This window comes from Somniosus microcephalus, chromosome 7, assembly GCF_052327205.1.
Source record: "Somniosus microcephalus isolate GS21.2 chromosome 7, FLI_Smic_1.0, whole genome shotgun sequence".
NCBI lineage: Eukaryota > Metazoa > Chordata > Chondrichthyes > Squaliformes > Somniosidae > Somniosus > Somniosus microcephalus.
This window is the reverse complement of record NC_140993.1, coordinates 235580469-235599705: the sequence shown is the minus strand read 5'-3', so window position 1 is coordinate 235599705 and position 19237 is coordinate 235580469. Positions and strand designations below refer to the sequence as shown.

The 19237-nt window shown below is 44.6% G+C and overlaps 1 protein-coding gene across 2 annotated transcripts in view; it reads right to left on the bottom strand.

Annotated features, from left to right (window-relative positions):
• Positions 1-19237, bottom strand: part of tmx3b (thioredoxin related transmembrane protein 3b) — a 151145-nt gene that overhangs the window by 64903 nt on the left and 67005 nt on the right. For both annotated transcript variants that reach the window (XM_085993443.1, XM_085993442.1), the window contains exons 7-9: positions 14616-14715; positions 10152-10229; positions 5826-5892 (exon numbers count right to left, since the gene is read on the bottom strand). In XM_085993443.1, the coding sequence (XP_085849569.1) occupies positions 5826-5892; positions 10152-10229; positions 14616-14715 (245 nt within the window). The remainder of the gene's footprint in view (positions 1-5825; positions 5893-10151; positions 10230-14615; positions 14716-19237) is intronic.

Below are 19237 nucleotides of genomic sequence, written 5' to 3'. Positions count from 1 at the left end.
GGACTCTACTCATTGGAGTTCAGAAGAATGAGAGGCGATCTTATCGAAACATATAAGATTGTGAGGGGGCTTGATCGGGTGGATGCGGTGAGGATGTTTCCACTGATGGGTGAGATTAGAACTAGGGGGCATAATCTTAGAATAAAAGGGGCTGTCCTTTCAAAACTGAGATGAGGAGAAACTTCTTCACTCAGAGGGTAGTAAATCTATGGAATTTGCTACCCCAGAGAGCTGTGGAAGCTGCAACATTAAATAAATTTAAAATGGAGATAGACATTTTCCTAGCAGATAAGGGAATTAGGGGTTACGGGGAGAGGGCAGGGAAGTGGACGTGAGTAGATTCAGATCAGCCATGATCCTATTGAATGGCGGAGCAGGCCCGAGGGGCCGTATGGCCTACTCCTGCTCTTATTTCTTATGTTCTTAAGGCAGCATTTGACTGAGTGTGGCATCAAGGAGCCCTAGTAAAACTGAAGTCAATGGGAATCGGGGGGAAAACCCTCCACTGGCTGGAGTCATACCTAGCACAGAAGATGATGGTTGTAGTGGTTGAAGGTCAATCATCACAGCCCCAGGATATCGCTGTAGGAGTTCCTCAGGGCAGTGTCCTAGGCCCGACCATCTTCAGCTGCTTCATCAATGACCTTCCCGCCAACATGGGGATGTTCGCTGATGACTGCACAGTGTTCAGTGCCATTCGCAACGCTTCAGATAATGAAACAGTCCATGCCCGCATGGAACAAGACCTGGACGGCGTTCAGGCTTGGGCTGATAAGTAGCAGGTAATATTCGCGCCACTGAAGTGCCAGACAATGACTATCTCCAACAAGCGAGTGTCTAACCACCACCCGTCGACATTCAATGGCATTACTATCGCCAAATCCCCCACCATCAACATCCTGGGGGTCCCATTGACCAGTAACTTAACTGGGCCAGCCACATAAATACTGTGGCAATAAGAGGTCAGAGGCTAGGTATTCTGCGGCAAGTGTCTCACCTCCTGACTCCCTAAAGCCTTTCCACCATCTACAAGGCACAAGGAGCGTGATGGAATACTCTCCACTTGCCTGGATGAGTGCAGCTCCAACAACACTCACGAAACTAGACACCATCCAGGACAAAGCAGCCCACTTGAATGGCACCCACCACCTTAAACATTCACTCCCTTCACCACCGTGGCTGCAGTGTGTACCATCTACAAGGTGCACTGCAGCAACTCGCCAAGGCTTCTTCGGCAGCACCTCCCAAACCCGCGACCTCTTCCACCTAGAAGGACAAGGGCAGCAGGCACATGGGAACACCATCAGCTCCAAGTTCCCCTCCAAGTCACACACCATCCTGACTTGGAAATATATCGCCGATCCTTCATCGTCACTGGATAAAAATCCTGGAACGCCTTACATAACAGCACTGTGGGAGTACCTTCACCGCATGAACTGCAGCAGTTCAAGAAGGCGGTTCACCACCACCTTCTCAAGGGCAAGTGGGGATGGGCAATAAATGCTGGCCTTGCCAGTAATGCCCCCATCCCATGAACGAAAAAAAAAACCCACTATGGGTGTGAGGCATTTATCGGTTGCAGAGACAGGCTAATGAATTATCTACTATTTACAGTCTTTGGGGAACAACGTTAACCATTCTAACAAACAACAACTTGTATTTATATAGCGCCTTAATGTAGTAAAACGTCCCAAGGTGCTTCACTGGAGCATTATCAAACAAAATTTGACACCACACCACATAAATTAAGGCACATGGGATTGGGGCAAGGTATTGACTTGGATAGAGAACTGGTTGGCGGACAGAAAGCAAAGAGTTGGGATAAACAGGTCGTTTTCCGAGTGGCAGGCAGTGACTAGTGGGGTACCGCAAGGGTCGGTCCTAGGACCCCAGCTGTTCACAATATATATTAATGATCTGGACGAGGGAATTGGATGTAATATCTCCAAATTTGCAGATGACACAAAGCTGGGTGGGAGGGTAAGCTGTGAGGAGGATGTCGTGAAACTCCAGTACGATTTGGACAGGTTGGGTGATTGGGCAGAAACATGGCAAATGCACTATAATGTGGATAAATGTGAGGTTATCCACTTTGGTGGCAAAAACAGGAAGGCAGATTATTATTTGAATGGCAATAAATTGGGAGAAGGGGAAGTGCAAAGAGACCTGGGTGTTCTTGTGCACCAGTCGCTGGAGGTAAGCATGCAGGTGCAGCAGGCGGTTAAGGCGGCAAATGGTATGTTGGCCTTCGTAGCAAGAGGGTTCGAGTACAGGAACAAAGATGTCTTGCTGCAGTTGTACAGGGCCTTGGTGAGACCGCACCTTGAGTATTGTGTGCAGTTTTGGTCACCTTACCGGAGGAAGGATGTTCTTGCCATGGAAGGAGTGCAGCGAAGATTCACCAGGCTGATACCTGGGATGGCAGGAATGACGTATGAGGAGAGATTGTGTCAATTGGGCTTATACTCACTGGAGTTTAGAAGATTGAGGGGGGATCTCATCGAAACCTATAAAATTCTGTCAGGCCTGGACAGACTAGATGCAGGGAGGATGTTCCTGATGGCCGGGGAGTCGAGAACCAGGGGTCATAGTCTAAGGATAAGGGGTAAGCCATTTAGGACTGAAATGAGGAGGAATTTCTTCACCCAGAGTGGTGAACCTGTGGAATTCTCTGCCACAGAGGGCGGTGGAGGCCAGTTCATTAAATATATTCAAGAAAGAGTTGGATATATTTCTTAAGGCTAAAGGGATCAAGGGATCTGGGGAGAAGGCAGGGACAGGGTACCGAATTTGGATGATCAGCCATGATCTCATTGAAATGGTGGAGCAGGCTCGAAGGGCCGAATGGCCTACTCCTGCTCCTATCTTCTATGTTTCTATGACCAATAGCTTGGTCAAAAAGGTTGATTTTAAGAAGCATCTTAAATGAGGACAGAGGGCTAGAGAGGCAGCGAGGTTTAGGGAGGGAATGCCAGAGCTTAGGGCTTAGGCAGTTGAAGGCACGCCCGCCAATGTTGGAGCAATTAAAGTCGGGGATGCGCAAGAGGCCAGAATTGGAGGAGCAGAGAGTTCTCAGAGGGATGTGGGGCTGGAGGAGGTTACAGTGATAGGCACTTGTGTGGCGCGAATGTTGCCTGCCACTTATCAGCCCAAGCCTGAATGTTGTCCAGGCTTCATTAGCTGAGGAGTTGCGAATGGCACTGAACACTGTAGTCCTCAGCGACCATCCCCATTTCTGACCTTATGATGGAGGGAAGGTCATTGATGAAGCAGCTGAAGATGGTTGGGCCCAGGACACTGCCTGGAGAAACTCCTGCAGAGATGCCTGGGGCTGTGATGATTGACCTCCAACCACCACAGCCATCTTCCTTTGTGCTAGGTATGACTCCAGCCAGTGGAGAGTTTTACCCCCCGATTCCCATTGACTTCAGTTTTACTAGGGCTCCATGATGCCTCACTCGGCCAAATGCTGCCAAGATGTCAAGGGCAGTCACTCTCACCTCACACCTTTGGAATTCAGCTCTTTTGTCCATTTTTGGACCAAGGCTGTAATGAGGTCTGGAGCAGAGTGGTCCTGGCAGAATCCAATCTGGGCATCAGTGAGCAGGTTATTGGTGAGTAAGTGCTACTTGATAGCACTGTCGATGACACCTTCCATCACTTTGCTGATGATTGAGAGTAGACTGATGGGGTGGTCCATGGTTCCAGGTGCTGTCTGGCATAAGCCCACGTAATCCACTAATGTGGGGAAATGGAACAAGCTCATTATTTTGTATTACGCAAAGGCAAGTTGTACTGATTGAATTAAGTGAGTCCAAGCCTAACTGTTGGTCTGTATGTTAACTCACTATCTGTGAAACAAAGCAGCTTAACAATTCAGATCTGACCTTTCCATACCAATTGTTTCCTCAGTCCACCTTTGAAAACATTGAGGGCACATAAAAAAAAAACACAGTATCCACTTCGTATGTCAAAGTGGCACATTGTTAGACTCCCTAGGTTATGCTATCGTATAAGTAGCCACGGGGCAGCGAGAGTCAAGTCCAGCATGCAAGAGGCGTGGGATCCATCTACGGGCTGTTGGACACCACTGAACCCGAAAAGGTATCTACAGCAGACTGGAATTTGCAACAGCCTGACATTCACTGCACGTTACCCTTTGCTACATGTAGGTTAGTTGCTAAAAATAGTACTGAAGGGGAGATTTTTCTCCATTTTTTCTGAAATCTATTTAACGCCTGGCTTCAAAATAACACTAGACATGGAAATTCAAAGATTTTTTTCCTCAACAAAATTCAAGTCAGAGGTCTTTTTGTGGTTAAATTTATAACAATGAAACTTCACTGGACAGTTTATAATGAGCAAGTACATGAATCTCAACACAATATGAATATTTTTTTTTTTTTTTTTATAAAGTTACCAGTTCTGAATTTATCAGGATCTTTTGAGTCACAGAAGTAGTGCTTATAGTTCCAACGGATCATCCTCCACCATTCCCGGCACCTCCAGCGTGATCCCATCACCAAACACATCTTCCCCTCACCTCCCCTTCCAGCATTCCAAAGGGACCGCTTCCTCCACGCCACCCTGGTCCACTCCATCACCCCACAACATCCCTTCCCCTTCGCCTGGCACCTTCCTGTGCAAGCGCAGGAGATGCAACACATGCCCTTTTACCTCCCCCTTCCCACTGTCCAGGGCCCCAAACACTCCTTCCAGGTGAAACACCGATTTACTTGTACTTCTTGCAATTTAGTATACTGTATTCGCTGCTCAAGATGCGGTCTCCTCTACACTGGGGAGACCAAACGTAGATTGGGCGACTGCTTTGCGGAACACCTCCGTTCAGTCCGCAAGGGTGACCGAGCTTCCGGTCGCTTGTCACTTTAATTCTCCGCTCCACTCCCACTCTGACCTCACTGTCCTCGGCCTCTTACCCTGTTCCAATGAAGCTCAACGTAAGCCCGAGGAACAGCACCTCATCTTTCAATTAGGCACTTTACAGCCTTCTGGACTCAACACAGAGTTCAACAATTTCAGATCATAACCTCTGTCCCCATCTTTTTTTCCCAATTTTTTTTCTCTCTCACATGGCAGCTGTCGATCATTCTGCCAGTGCCATTTACACTTCATCTGGAGCCATCTTTTGTTTCTTAACTTGTCCCATTACCATCTCCTTTTGCCTTGCACCATCTCTTAATGTCTCTTAATCTCTCCTGCCTTCCATCCTATCACAGACCTTCCCTTTTGTTCTTTCCTCCCCTCCCCCCTTTCCCTACCCCTGCACTTGCTTAAAAACCTGTTCCATCTCCAGCTTTTTCCAGTTCCAACGAAGGGTCATCGACCTGAAACGTTAACTCTGTTTCTCTCTCCAGAGATGCTGCCTGACCTGCTGAGTATTTCCAGAATTTTCTGTTTTTATTTCAGATTTCCAGCATCTGCGGTATTTTGCTTTTGTATTAGTGCTTACAGTTTCACTGATTCATTTCACAACCCGCCACTTATTCAGGAACCAATATATGGAGAATCACCAATTATGAGTGTTAAATCTGAAGACCAATACTATAAATGTCCACGCATTTTAGCTGCAGGAGTTCAGAACTGTTGACTAAAAGGAGGATCTCAAAGACGCACTGTATTTTATTATGAATTAATGAGGTACAGAAGCCAAGGCACCCTTGTCTGGATACTAAGAAAAATGTGTCAGGCCCAATTTCAATTTTTTAGTTCACTTAAACCTTCAGAATCTTCTGCTCCCCATCCCTCCTCACAAAAGACATACACACAAATTAGAATTAAAAACAAGTCACACTTTCTGGACTCACCATCATACACATAGTAGGTTCCATCTTTGAACACCAACACGGCAGGAAGCTCCTGGACAGAGACATCCTAGTGGAAAAGCACCATCACAATAAACTCTTACAAACTGCCCAGAATGTTCAGCATAAAAGAAACAGGACTTTTGCAAGCCTACCAAGGCATCTACAGTAAGATACCATTTCAAAATGATCCATACATCCCAGTTGTATTATATTGATGCAAGGTAAACAGTTATTCAACCTTGCTGTTTCCATCAAAAAGATCTGAAACACTATCACCTTTAGCAGGATCAACTGACACAAAATGATGTATTTTTTTTTGGGGGGGGGGGGTGTGGGGGAGAATGCAGGGGGAACCCATAATCAAACATAAACACAATTTTTTCCTCTAAAATTATACATTTCTACAGTTCTGTACACTATTTGTCAATTTGCCAAGAGCCACCTGATATCCATGGGGCATCAGCCTTGGCTCAGTGCTAGCACTCTCGCCTCGGAATCAGAAGGTCACAGGTTCAAGCCCCATTTCAGAGCACAGAATCTAGGTTGACACTTTAGTGCAGAACTGAGGGAGTGCTGCAGTGTCAGAGATGCTATTTTTCAGATGAGACGTTAAACCGAGGCCCCGTCTGCCCGGTGAGGTGGATGTAAATGGCAGTTTTCAAAAGAAGAACAGGCAAGTTCTCCGGATATCCTGGCTAATACTTATCCCTCAAGTAATACCACACAAAACAGCTATTGGCTCCCTTTTGAAATAACCATTTCAATAGTCAGCCCAGCTGAACTGTCCATTTTCAGTCTTCTGTCATGATGGGAAATTTATCCCTGGTCATTTATCTTATTGCTGTTTGTCAACCTACGCTACGTGCAAATTGGATGCTGCGCTTCCCTACATTACAATATAGTGACATCACTTTAAACTACTTAACGGGCTGTGAAGTGCTTTGGGGTATCCTGTGCTCTGTCAATGCAAGTTCTCTCTTTAGTGCACTTCATTGTGAATTTTAGACAATTTTCACCTCCGTAAACCAAGAGCATGGAGATTGAACCTGGAACCTCCTTGGTCTTTATGGCTCAGCAACTCGCTCGAAAAAACTTATTACGCCATCAGGGAAGCTCCTGCACATTTTCAAATCCTAATTCTTTTGTTGTTGCAATTTTCTGTATGGTTGCAAATATTCTCCACAATCTCCTATACCATCTGCAGCTGAAGAGGGACAGAAGGCAACCTGCTCCCAGGCCTCTTCCAATGATCTTCCGAGCAGGAGGTGCAGCAGCGAAACTCAGAAAGCTCTTGAGAATAGATGCATTGCCAGGGAAGGTGCATTAATTCCCTGGGCTGGTCCAACCATAAGTAACAGGCTTACCATTGAGATCCAAAGGCCCTAAATATAGTTAATGTTGTAGACCATTTAATGCATACAAGCCCCTCCCCTCAAAAAAACCCAGCCTTCAATAGCTTTTTGGCCAGCAAAATCCCATCACCACAATAAGAGTATCCCAACTACTGTACTGAGAAATCCACATAAGTATTTTCCATTTGCCAGATATGGAGAATACCAGACTTAGCTTAGGAATCTCCAAGTGTACATAAATATAGCGCTGGAGTTTAACCAACTAAAATTGCAGTGCATGCAAGAGTGATTGTTGTTTCTCCAACTGCTTGTAGGGTTAATTGGAGCCGAGTAGAAGAATCTCAGTCCCCAGTGACAGGTTAAGACCGCCAAGTCCCATCAATGTGCTAGTTTGGCTGGCCAATTATCAACAGCACCCTAGAGTACCTCCCCGGTTCAGGTATCAGATTACAGTCTGCCACAGATCATCAACTCAAATTCAATCTCATGTACCTGTCATGTCACCTATGGGCAAACTCAACCCTAAAAATAACCAACATACAACCCTCTCAAAGAAGAATAAGCACTAGTTAGTCAAAAGTAGATAATAGACCGACTACATAGATGATCAGGATTCTATTAATGAACAGAGAGACCTGGGGATGTTTGTGCACAAATCATTGAAGGTGGTAGGACAGGTTAACAAAGCAGATAATAAAACAAATGGGATCCTGGGTTTTATAAATAGAGGCAAAGAGTACAAAAGCCAGGAAGTTATGCTAAACCTATAAAACACTAGTCCGGCCCCAGCTGGAGTATCATGTCCAATTCTGGGCACCACACTTTAGGAAGGATGTGAAGGTTTTGGAGAGGGTACAGAAGAGATTTACTAGAATGGTTCCAGTGATGAGGGATGACAGTTACATGCATAGTCTGGAGAAGCTGGGGTTGTTCTCCTTCGAGCAGAGAAGGCTAAGATGAGATTTGATAGAGATGTTTAAAATCATGAAGGGTTTAAATAGAGTAAATAAAGAGAAACTGTTTCCAATGGCTGAAGGGTTGATAACGAGAGGGCACAGATTTAACGACAGAGGATGGGACGACCTTGGATCTGGACTGGAGGCGACGGAGGTTGAACAGTTTCCCGTTTGTTCTATAAATTAGCTCCACTCCAGCGGGGAGCTTACTGAGGGCGAGATGGAGCATTGCAGCAAGGAAGATCGAGATGAGCGTTGGTGCGATGACACAGCCTTGCTTGACCCCGGTTCGTACGTGAATTGGGTCTGTGGTGGAACCGTTGGTCAGGATCACTGTTTGCGTGTCGTTGTGAAGCAGGTGGAGGATGGTGATTGCATTTGCGCTCACTCGGAGGTCGAACTCCAAACCATCGTCAACACCTTTACTGAAGCGTACAAGAGCATGGGCCTTACACTAAACATCCGTAAGACAAAGGTCCTCTACCAACCTGCCCCCGCCACACAGTACTGCCCCCCCCGATTATCAAAATCCACGACAAGGCCTTGGACAACGTGGACCACTTTCCATTCCATGGGAGCCTACTGTCAACAAGGGCAGACGTCGACGACGAAGTCCAACACCGCCTTCAGTGTGCTAGTGCAGCCTTCGGTCGCCTGAGGAAGAGAGTGCTTGAAGACCAGGACCTCAAACCCGGCACTAAGCTCATGGTCTACAGAGCAGCAGTAATACCCGCCCTGCTGTATGCCTCAGAGACATGGACCATGTACAGCAGGCACCTCAAAGCACTGGAGAGGTACCACCAACGCTGCCTCCGCAAGATCCTGCAAATCCATTGGCAGGATAGGTGCACCAACGTCAGTGTTCTTGCTCAGGCCAACATCAAAGCTTTGACCACGCTTGATCAGCTCCGATGGACGGGTCACATTGTCTGCATGCCCGATACGAGATTCCCAAAACAAGCGCTCTACTCGGAGCTCCGGCACAGCAAGAGAGCCCCAGGTGGGCAAAGGAAACGCTTCAAGGACACCCTCAAAGCCTCCTTGAAAAAGTGTAACATCCCCACCGACACCTGGGAATCCCTGGCCCAAGACTGCACAAAGTGGAGGAGAAGCATCCGGGAAGGCGCCGAACACTTCGAGTCTCTTCGCCGGGAGCAAGCGGAAGCCAAGTGCAGGCAGCGCAAGGAGCGCACAACAACCCAAGCACCCCACCCACCCGCCCCTTCAACCACCGTCTGCCCCACCTGCGACAGAGACTGTAGGTCCTGCATTGGACTCATCAATCACCTGAGAACTCATTTTTAGTGTGGAAGCAAGTCATCCTCAGTTCCGAGGGACTGCTTAAGACGACGACAGATTTAAGGTGATTGGCAAAAGAACCAGAGGCGACATGAAGAAAAACTTTTTTCACATAACAGGGATTTGGATTGCACTGCCCGATAGGGTGGTGGAAACAGATTCATTAGTAGCTTTAAAAAGGGAATTTGATAAATACTTGGAGAAAAAATTGCAGGGATATGGGGAAAGAGTGGGGGAGTGGGATGAACTGGATTGCTCTTCAAAGAGCTGGCGGAGACTCAATGGGCCGAACGGCCTCCTTCTGTGCTGTACTATTCTATGAAATGTTCAATGAAAAGATCCCTAAAGCATCTCATACCAATACTGAGAAATTCTGCTTCTTTCATGGTTGTCAGATTCCAACTCCTCCAAGCTATTCCCTTCAATATCACTATATTTCATTGTCACTAAGCTAGCTAATTTATAAGCAATTAATTGAAATTAAAAGCTTGAATAATTTTGGAAAGCCAATGTTGAAAAGGGGTGAAATTTTTTCATAAAATCTGCTGCTTCTGCAGGCTAAACAAAAAGGGATAACGCTGCTTTAGAGAGTAGGGGAAAGGGTTGACAAGAGAGTTGCTTATACAGTATGTGGAAGCAGTCTAAAAGGACCTAATGGTATTTATATGCATCAATTACAATTTGAAAAAGACAGATGATAATTAACTTGAAAAATTTACCTGTGGTAAAGCATCCTCTGAAGCAGAAAAGAAGTAGGTATATACAATCAGTTCCGACGCCACCTCAAAGAACTTTTCCTGGTGGGGCGTAAAATTATAAGAATGCCAAGGGTTAAAATACGATTCTCCAAACATTTTTCCCCCTCATGCAGCTAAGAATCCATACCAAGTTAAAAAGTATAGTAAATACATTTTCCAGATTTACTCATCATTTTATGACTAATAGTTTTTCAGATAAATTTATGGTTTTGGGACATAAATCCTTTGAATACTGTAGTAAACCATTCAGTTTATTCAAATATTTAAAAGCATCTCAAGTTCTTTTCTTACCATTTCAATCAAAAAATACTATGTAGATGTTAGAAGGTGGAGAAAGAGCTTTGTATTTTGCTACACCAGATATTCGGTATACAAAGTCGACAACACTTTTAACCATATAAAAGTTTACAGCACAGGAGGCCATTTGGCCAAAAATTTCGGTACTGCCCTACTTTTTCTCCATAGCAGTGTTACTTACTCTGCTTCAAATATTTATCAATTTTCATGTAAAGATGCAATGGTCTCTACCTTAGACAGTTCCTGTGGCAACACATTCCATGCTGCAACAAATCTTGTGTGTAAAGACATTTATTTTAATCTCTCTCTTTACTCCCTTCGTACTATTTTAAATTGATGACCCCTCATTACTGACTACCCAGTCAAGAGGAAAGTCTTTCCCTATTCACTCTACTAAAAGTTTTCATAATTTTAAAAGCCTATTAAAATTATTCAGTATATCAAGTCTCTCCTCATAACTATATTTTCCCATCCCTGGCATCATCCCAGTGAAACTACACTGTGCATTCCCTGTGGCTTTAACCAATGGTATAACCAATGTTTTGCACAATTTTTTTTTTACTTCTTTACTTTCCTATTTATAAAACCCAAGACACCGTTCGCTTTTTAAAATTGGCTTCAGTTATCTGCATTTGTACTTTCTGGGAATTATGCATTAAAACCCTTAGCACCACTTCTTCATCCACATCCTTCAGGTTCTTTCGTCAGCCAGTGACTCAGTTGGTAGCACCCTCGTCTGAGTCAGAAGGTTGTGGGTTCCAGTACCACTCCAGAGACTTGAGCCCAAAAAGCTAGGCTGGCACTCCAGTGCAGTACTGAGGGAGTGCTTTCCTTTGGATGAGACGTTAAACCGAGGCCCCGTCATCTCTCTCAGGTGGACGTAAAAGATCCCATGGCACTATTTCGAAGAATAACAGAATAGCAGGGGGGTTGTCCTGGTCAATATTGATCCCTCAATCAACATAACAAAAACGGATTATCTGGTCATTATCACATTGCTCTTTGTGGGGGCTTGCAGAGTGCAAATTGGCTGCGCGTTTCCTACATTGTAACAGTGACTACACTTCAAAAAGTACTTAATTGGCTATAAAGTGCTTTGGGACGTCCGATAGTCGGGAAAGACGCAATATAAATGCAAGTCTTTCTTTTTCCATTAAACATATACCCGCTTTCCTTGATTTTTCTCCCAAAATGTACTACCTCACATTTATTCACATTAAATTGCATCTGCCAGCTGTCTGCGCATTCATTCCACTAAACTATCTATATCTTCTTGATGTCCTTTACAGTTTCCTCACTATGTCAAACTCTCTACTTGTGTTGTCAGCAAATTTTGAGACTGTATTCCTTATATCCAGTCCAAATAATCTATGTTCTGGAGAACAATAGTGGACCCAGCAACACCCATTTACCTAAACTCTGTTTCATAGATACATAGAAGATAGGAGCAGGAGTAGGCCATTCGGCCCCTCGAGCCTGCTCCGCCATTCAATGAGATCATGGCTGATCATCCAAATTCAGTACCCTGTCCCTGCCTTCTCCCCATATCCCTTGATCCCTTTAGCCTCAAGAAATATATCCAACTCCTTCTTGAATATATTTAATGAACTGGCCTCCACCGCCCTCTGTGGCAGAGAATTCCACAGGTTCACCACTCTCTGGGTGAAGAAATTCCTCATCTCTGTCCTAAATGGCTTACCCCTTATCCTTAGACTATGACCCCTGGTTCTGGACTCCCCGGCCATCGGAAACATCCTTTCTGCATCTAGTCTGTCCAGACCGGACAGAATTTTATAGGTTTCGATGAGATCCCCTCTCAATCTTCTAAACTCCAATGAGTATAAGCCCAATCGACACAATTTCTCCTCATACGTCATTCCTGCCATCCCAGGTATCAGCCTGGTGAATCTTCGCTGCACTCCTTCCATGGCAAGAACATCCTTCCTCAGATAAGGCGACCAAAACTGCACACAATACTCAAGGTGCAGTCTCACCAAGGCCCTGTACAACTGCAGCAAGACATCTTTGTTCCTGTACTCGAACCCTCTTGCTACGAAGGCCAACATACCATTTGCCGCCTTAACCGCCTGCTGCACCTGCATACTTACCTCCAGCGACTGGTGCACAAGAACACCCAGGTCTCTTTGCACTTCCCCTTCTCCCAATCTATTGCCATTCAAATAATAATCTGCCTTCCTGTTTTTGCCACCAAAGTGGATAACCTCACATTTATCCACATTATAGTGCATTTGCCATGTTTCTGCCCAATCACCCAACCTGTCCAAATCGTACTGGAGTTTCACGACATCCTCCTCACAGCATACCCTCCCACCCAGCTTTGTGTCGTCTGCAAATTTGGAGATATTACATCCAATTCCCTCATCCAGATCATTTATATTGTGAACAGCTGGGGTCCTAGGACTGATCCTTGCGGTACCCCACTAGTCACTGCCTGCCACTCGGAAAACGACCCGTTTATTCCAACTCTTTGCTTTCTATCTGCCAACCAGTTCTCTATCCAAGTCAATACCTTGCCCCCAATCCCATGTGCCTTAATTTTGCACGCTAATCTCATATGTGGGACCTTATCGAAAGCCTTCTGGAAGTCCAAATACACCACATCCACTGGTTCTCCCTTATCTATTTTACCAGTTACATCCTCAAAAAATTCCAGTAGATTAGTCAAGCACGATTTACCTTTTGTAAATCCTGTCGATCAATCAACTTTCTATCTTATTTCTTCTATTTCCTCTATACCATACATTTGAATTTTTCTAACAAGCCTCTTGCGAGACACCTTATCAAATGCCTCTGAAAATCCATGTGCACTGCATCTATTACATTCTTATTAGCTATCCAACTGGACACTTTTCCAAAAAACACTAATTTCTCAAACACGACTTGCCTTTAACAAATAATTTTTTGGCAGTCCCACATTAACTCATACATTTCTAAATGGTCACAAATGTTATATTGCATTATGGATTCTAAGAGCTTGTCCACAATTGACCGTAGACTTATGGACCTATGGTGATCCAGTTTATCGTTGTTGAACAAAGGTGTTACATTGGCTACTCTGGAGTCCAATGGTACAATTTGCACACTTGAAAGCCAGAGCCTCTGCTATCTTCTCTTTGACTTCTTCCAGCAGCCTAAGGTCCATGCCATAAGTGACTTATCCACTTCCACCCTCTCACCCACACATACGCTGGGAATTTTTGTGGGGTTGCTCCAGATTGGCCGACGTAAATTTGGCAGAAGATTAGATTTATATGCATATTCGGGACTTCCTCTGATCTTCCACCAGAGTTAGGGCAACCGATTGGGAGAAATTACTCCAGGTAATTCTGGGGGGAAAATTGGGTGAGTAGCACCACTTGTTAGCGCCTAAAGAGGCAGCCAGTGGCTGTAGCGCCACTGGCTGCGCCTCCCGCGATATTCAGCAGGGGCGCTAATGGTGGCGTTAGACATTTGCGCTACGCCGCCACCGATGACGTCATCGGTGTGCGCAGCGCCCCATTCGCGATATTTGGTAGCGAACGCCGCAGTTGCGCCGTTCGCTACCCGCGCCCGGTTCACGGGGCCTTACTGTGCCGGCAGCGGCGCAAGTTAAGGTGGAGGTGAAGGGCGGCCGCCTGCCAGCACCTCAGTCCCCGGCCTCCTGATCCCCCCCCCCCCCCCCGCGGCATTGCCGGCTGTTTCCCAGAGAGCCCGGCACTTCCTCCCCCCCCCCCCCCCCGCGGCATTGCCAGCTGTTTCCCCGAGAGCCCGGCACTTCTCCTTGGTGCCGGGCTCGTTTGTCGGCACTCGCAAGCGGGGATCGTGCTGTTGCAGGCCCCTCCCCCTTAACAATGGGAGGAAGGCCTGCAGTACTGCAGCGTGCCGTGCCGCAGCGTGTGGTGCTGCGGCACGTTGCGCTGCGATATTGTGTTTCAGCGCCCTAAGAGTGACGCGGAGCGCCTCGAGCCTCGCCCCGTCTCCCTCTAGGGACAATGGAACTGAATATCTGACGATCGCTAAAGCCTCGAACGCTGCGCTAAATCCTGCGCTCAGGCGACTTTTGCGCCACTTTGGCGCCCCAACCCAGTTTCTAGGCCTCTATGTTTAAAAGAACACTTATTTTCAGACCTTCAGTGGAGATTCACCGCCAACATACACGAAGATAACTGGATGTCTCTTTTGCCAATGGTCAAACAGCTGCCGAGTGGAAAGTGATCTGACCAGCGGCCTATTAATAAAAACAAATGAAAAATATAAGTATCGATTTCACAATCTATCAAAGATCAAATGCATATTTATTGCTGCTTCTACAGGTCAACTCCCATTCTTTAGCCAGGAGTAACTTGACTGCACAATGAACAAACAGCCTGCAGACAGATCTCTCCTGATGCAGCCATTATTCTGGTTGGTTTGCATTTCCTCTCAGCCCCCTTCGTTTTACAACTATCAATAAAAATCTACATGGCTACTTTATGATGTAAAGACCTGCAAATATAATGCATGCACATATTCAGTAAGGCTGCCTACAAAACTCATACAAGTCAACTGACATCAGGTAGATTGGGAAAAACCTGCAGGCAAATCTACCTATATTCTACCACTGAGTTTTATGATTGGATTCCAAATAAATTATGGATACAAGACATGTGAATTCAAACTAAACTACTATGGGTCAGTATAGAGTAACGACTATAGCCCATGTGCAAGAGTGAAGCAGAGAAGAAAAAAAATCTAACATTAGAAACTGATCAAATAAGATAAATAAAAAAAGTGAAATATAGTTGTACTACTCACATAGGAGAAAGCAAACAGATGTGCAGGAATAAAGGGAAACTACAGCTGAAACGGCCATTCAACTAAATCTAAATAGCAAAATTACAAGTCGAGAGCTATCAGGTAGCAAAGTGAAGAGAGAAATACTTTGGTACCCAGGCAATAAGAACCACATTACGACCCAAATAGTTTAAAAAAAATAGATGCAACACTGAACATGGTTGCATCAAATTTTTTATAGGTCTTTTCAAAAATCAAGCATGCCTGAAAACAAAGTGCATGGTAAAAAATAAACCAGTCCTTCTATTGTCCATCTGCCAGTGTTACTTTCTACTACATAACTATCTTCAATGACAAGAGTATTGGCAGTAACACTAGTGGCGTTGGCAAGAACTCCTTAGTATAAACAACTGGATGCACTTGCTGTTGAAGGTGGCAAAAACCAACTGGATAATGGCACTGACCTCCTGCCTTAAACCCAAATTGCCAATGGTGGTAAATAAAAACAGATACCAGTGGAACGTAGACTAGGGGAGGGGTTGCACGTGCAGCTCCCCATTGTTGCTGAATCCACCTTGCAGTATAAATGCGGCAGGTTCAGCAGAACAAAAACTGACAATTACTGAGCTTCAAAAGCAGTTCAGTAATATATAACAGGTACAGGTAGTACAAGCCACAGATCAAGACTTTTAACTCTTGATGCCATTAACTTTTCAACTTGAAGCTATAGATTGATTTCTTAACCTCAACTACAACAATAACAACATGCATTTATATAGCACCTTTAATGTAGTAAAATGTCCCAAGGTGCTTCACAGGAGCATTAGCAAACAAAATTTGACACAGAGTCAGAGAGATATTAGGATAGGTGAGCAAAAGCTTGGCCAAAGAGGTAGGTTTTAAGGAGCATCTTAAAGGAGGAGAGGGGTGGAGAGACAGAGGTTTATGGAGTGAATTCCAGGGCTTAGGGCCGAGGTCGCTAAATGCAAAGGGCATCAAATCCAAGATAAGAAGTTTTTTTTTTTTTTAATTATAAGAAGAAAATACTACTAAGAAAAGGCAATTATGCTAAACCCCCGTTTAAAACCCTTCAGTGCTGCTTCCACCTACTTCACAGCACTAAGACTGCCCTGGCGACAATTATGAAATACATCCTGGGTTATTGCGACTACAGTGCACATCCTTCCTTGGCCTCTCTTCAGAGTCTATTATACTAGCAACCACAACATTCTCCCCCTATTGCTTCTCCTCTGCTGTCCAATTGTAGAACTTTCATTGTGTGGTTCCATTCAAGCCTCTCCAAACACAAGAGTGTTTCCTCAGCAAAGGCTTCTCTTCCCCTTCCCGCAGTCACCCTTGGCCCTCTCCATTATCGGAAAGACTGAAGCTGATAAAGGGTTAAATTAGGACAGATGGCATAAACTTGTATTCAGAGTATAGAAGGTTGTGGAGTGATCTAATCTAGGTATTTAAAATGACAAAAGGATTCGATAGGGCAGATACAGGGAAACCCAGAACAAGGTGGCACAATATTAAAATCAGATCTAGGCAGTTCAGGAGAGAAATCAGGAAGCACTTTTACACACAAAGGGTAGTGGCAATCTGGAACACTCCCCCAAAAGGATGCGGATGATGAGTCAATTGAAATTTTCAAGACTGAAGGCGACAGATTTTAGCTGGGCAAGGGCATCAAGGAATATGGAGCAAAGGCAGATAAATGGAGTGGAGGTACAGGCCAGCCGTGATCTGAATGAATGGCAGAACATGCTCAGAGGGCTGAATGGCCTATTCCTATCTATCATTTTTAGCCCCCAGCATAAACTCTGCTCCCTTGCTATTGACTCCACCCACTTCATCTGTTCAGGCTGAAACAGACCATGTTTAACCCAGATCTGAACTTCAAAACCTATAATATCAAGACTTATTTCTACTTTTGCAACATTGCTTGCCTCCACCCCACAGCCGCTGAAACTCCCATCAACACCTCCGACGTCTCTAGTCTCGATTTTTGCAATGTCTTCCTCACTAGTCTCCCATTCTGCACAAACTCTTAACTTATTCAAATCTCTGCTGTCCAAATTCTGTCTTTCACACTTCTTGGTAGCAGTGTCTTCAGCTGCCTTGGCTCTACTCTCTATGTACAAGGATGCAACCCCTGCCTAAACTCTTCCACTTCTTTTTCCGCCTTTAAAAATCTTTTCAAACCCCACAAACCCCATCTTTTCAACCAAGCTTTTGGTCAACTCTTCTAACTCTTGCACCATGGCACAGCATTCGCACCTTTATTCCGTTTATCTATTTCCCCCCCCCCCCCGCCGCCCCCCGCCCCCCCCGCTCTGTAAAGCAGTGTGGGACATTTTCTACATTAATGGCAGGTTGCTGCAATGTGCAACAAAATGACAACTTGAGCTCAAAAAGTGGTAACAGTATTGTCCCGATAGATGAAACAGTACAAATGATTCATAATGAGCTCTTGAAAAGCAGATTTCAGTCTTTGTATTAATATATCAAAGAAGAGAATATCTATTACTCTGCATTGCATCAACTGCATACCATTCTAAGCATCAGAGATCTGTATCAACAGGAAGCCAAATGAGCTCATTTCTAATTTGTGCCAAAATGAAACTGCAACCAATGCACTGAATACCATTACATCAGCAATCTCAATTGCAGGATTTTGAATGTTATTGCATCAGCAGCAAAAACAACCATAACAGTAAGTAAACACACACATTGCTGATTACTGAATAGCACTAAGCCAGTGATTTCAGCTAATGTGATTAGAATCAAGGAATTTGCTGAGAGTAATACACAATGTATGACAGGAAGATTCATTAAATACTTCAAAGTGTGGGAGTGTAAGCTTTTTAAAAAAAAGTGTATGGTCTGGACTCAGAGTGAGAAAGATCATGTGTTGGGTCCATTTGATATTGTATTGATACACCACTTATTATGAATGTTCGGGATCAGCAGCATGTTTACACAGGCAAGTTCAAAAACTCCTGATAAACAGTGTCATAACAAAAAGCTCTAGACAAACAGGAAAAATGTCTCTCCATAGCACCATCTACAATTAAATGAAATGTAATTGGTGGTGGGGACTGTACCTTTCAATGTCCCTCCCCCCAGCAGGGTAGTGGATATATGGAATAGGACCAATGCAATTACAGGTATTGCCATTTCAATTAATACTTAAAAAAAGTAATTAGGGTTATAAGATGACACAGATTGACAAATACAGCATAATATTTTTGAATAGATCATTTGCCAACATATACATTTACATACATTGAACCAGTCTCCTAATAATTCTTCCCATTTCTTCTACCCTTGCTGTTTTAAGCCTCCACAGCAATTTTTAACATCACAGTTGGACAGTCAGCCATAATGTTCATTGGTGTATACTAACTAGGATAAATGTGCCTGGATAAGAGTTTAAAATATCATGTTTTCAGCTGGGAGAAGTAGCTTGAACAGCTGGATTTGGACTTGGAATTGAAGCGTGCTCCGAGTCAGGAGTCAGTGAATCATGAGGGCTGGCAGCAGTAGAGGGTAAATGGAGGCTAGCAAGTTAACTGGGGGCAGAAAGAATGCACAGAACATCACAACTGACTGATGAGCTATTCAGTCAGTTATGATGTTGAAAATTGCTGCGTTGGCTTGTGACAGCAAAGGCATCCAAAGTAACATGCAAATGCAAAGTTTGGTAACAAGATCCATGCTCTCAGAAGAGTTAGATTGCTCAGTTTAGCCATGATTGCAATTTTGTGATTCACTTAAACAGGCTATCCAATTCACTTCGACGATAGCAAAATACTGCAGATGTTGGAAATCCGAAATAACAACAGAAAATGCTGGAAAAACTCAGGTGGTCGGGCAACATCCGTGGAGAGAAATTTGAGTTGATGTTTCGGGTCTGGAAAATGTGGGGCTGGAGTGGTCATAAGAAAAGGATTTGTGCACGGAGAGGTCAATCA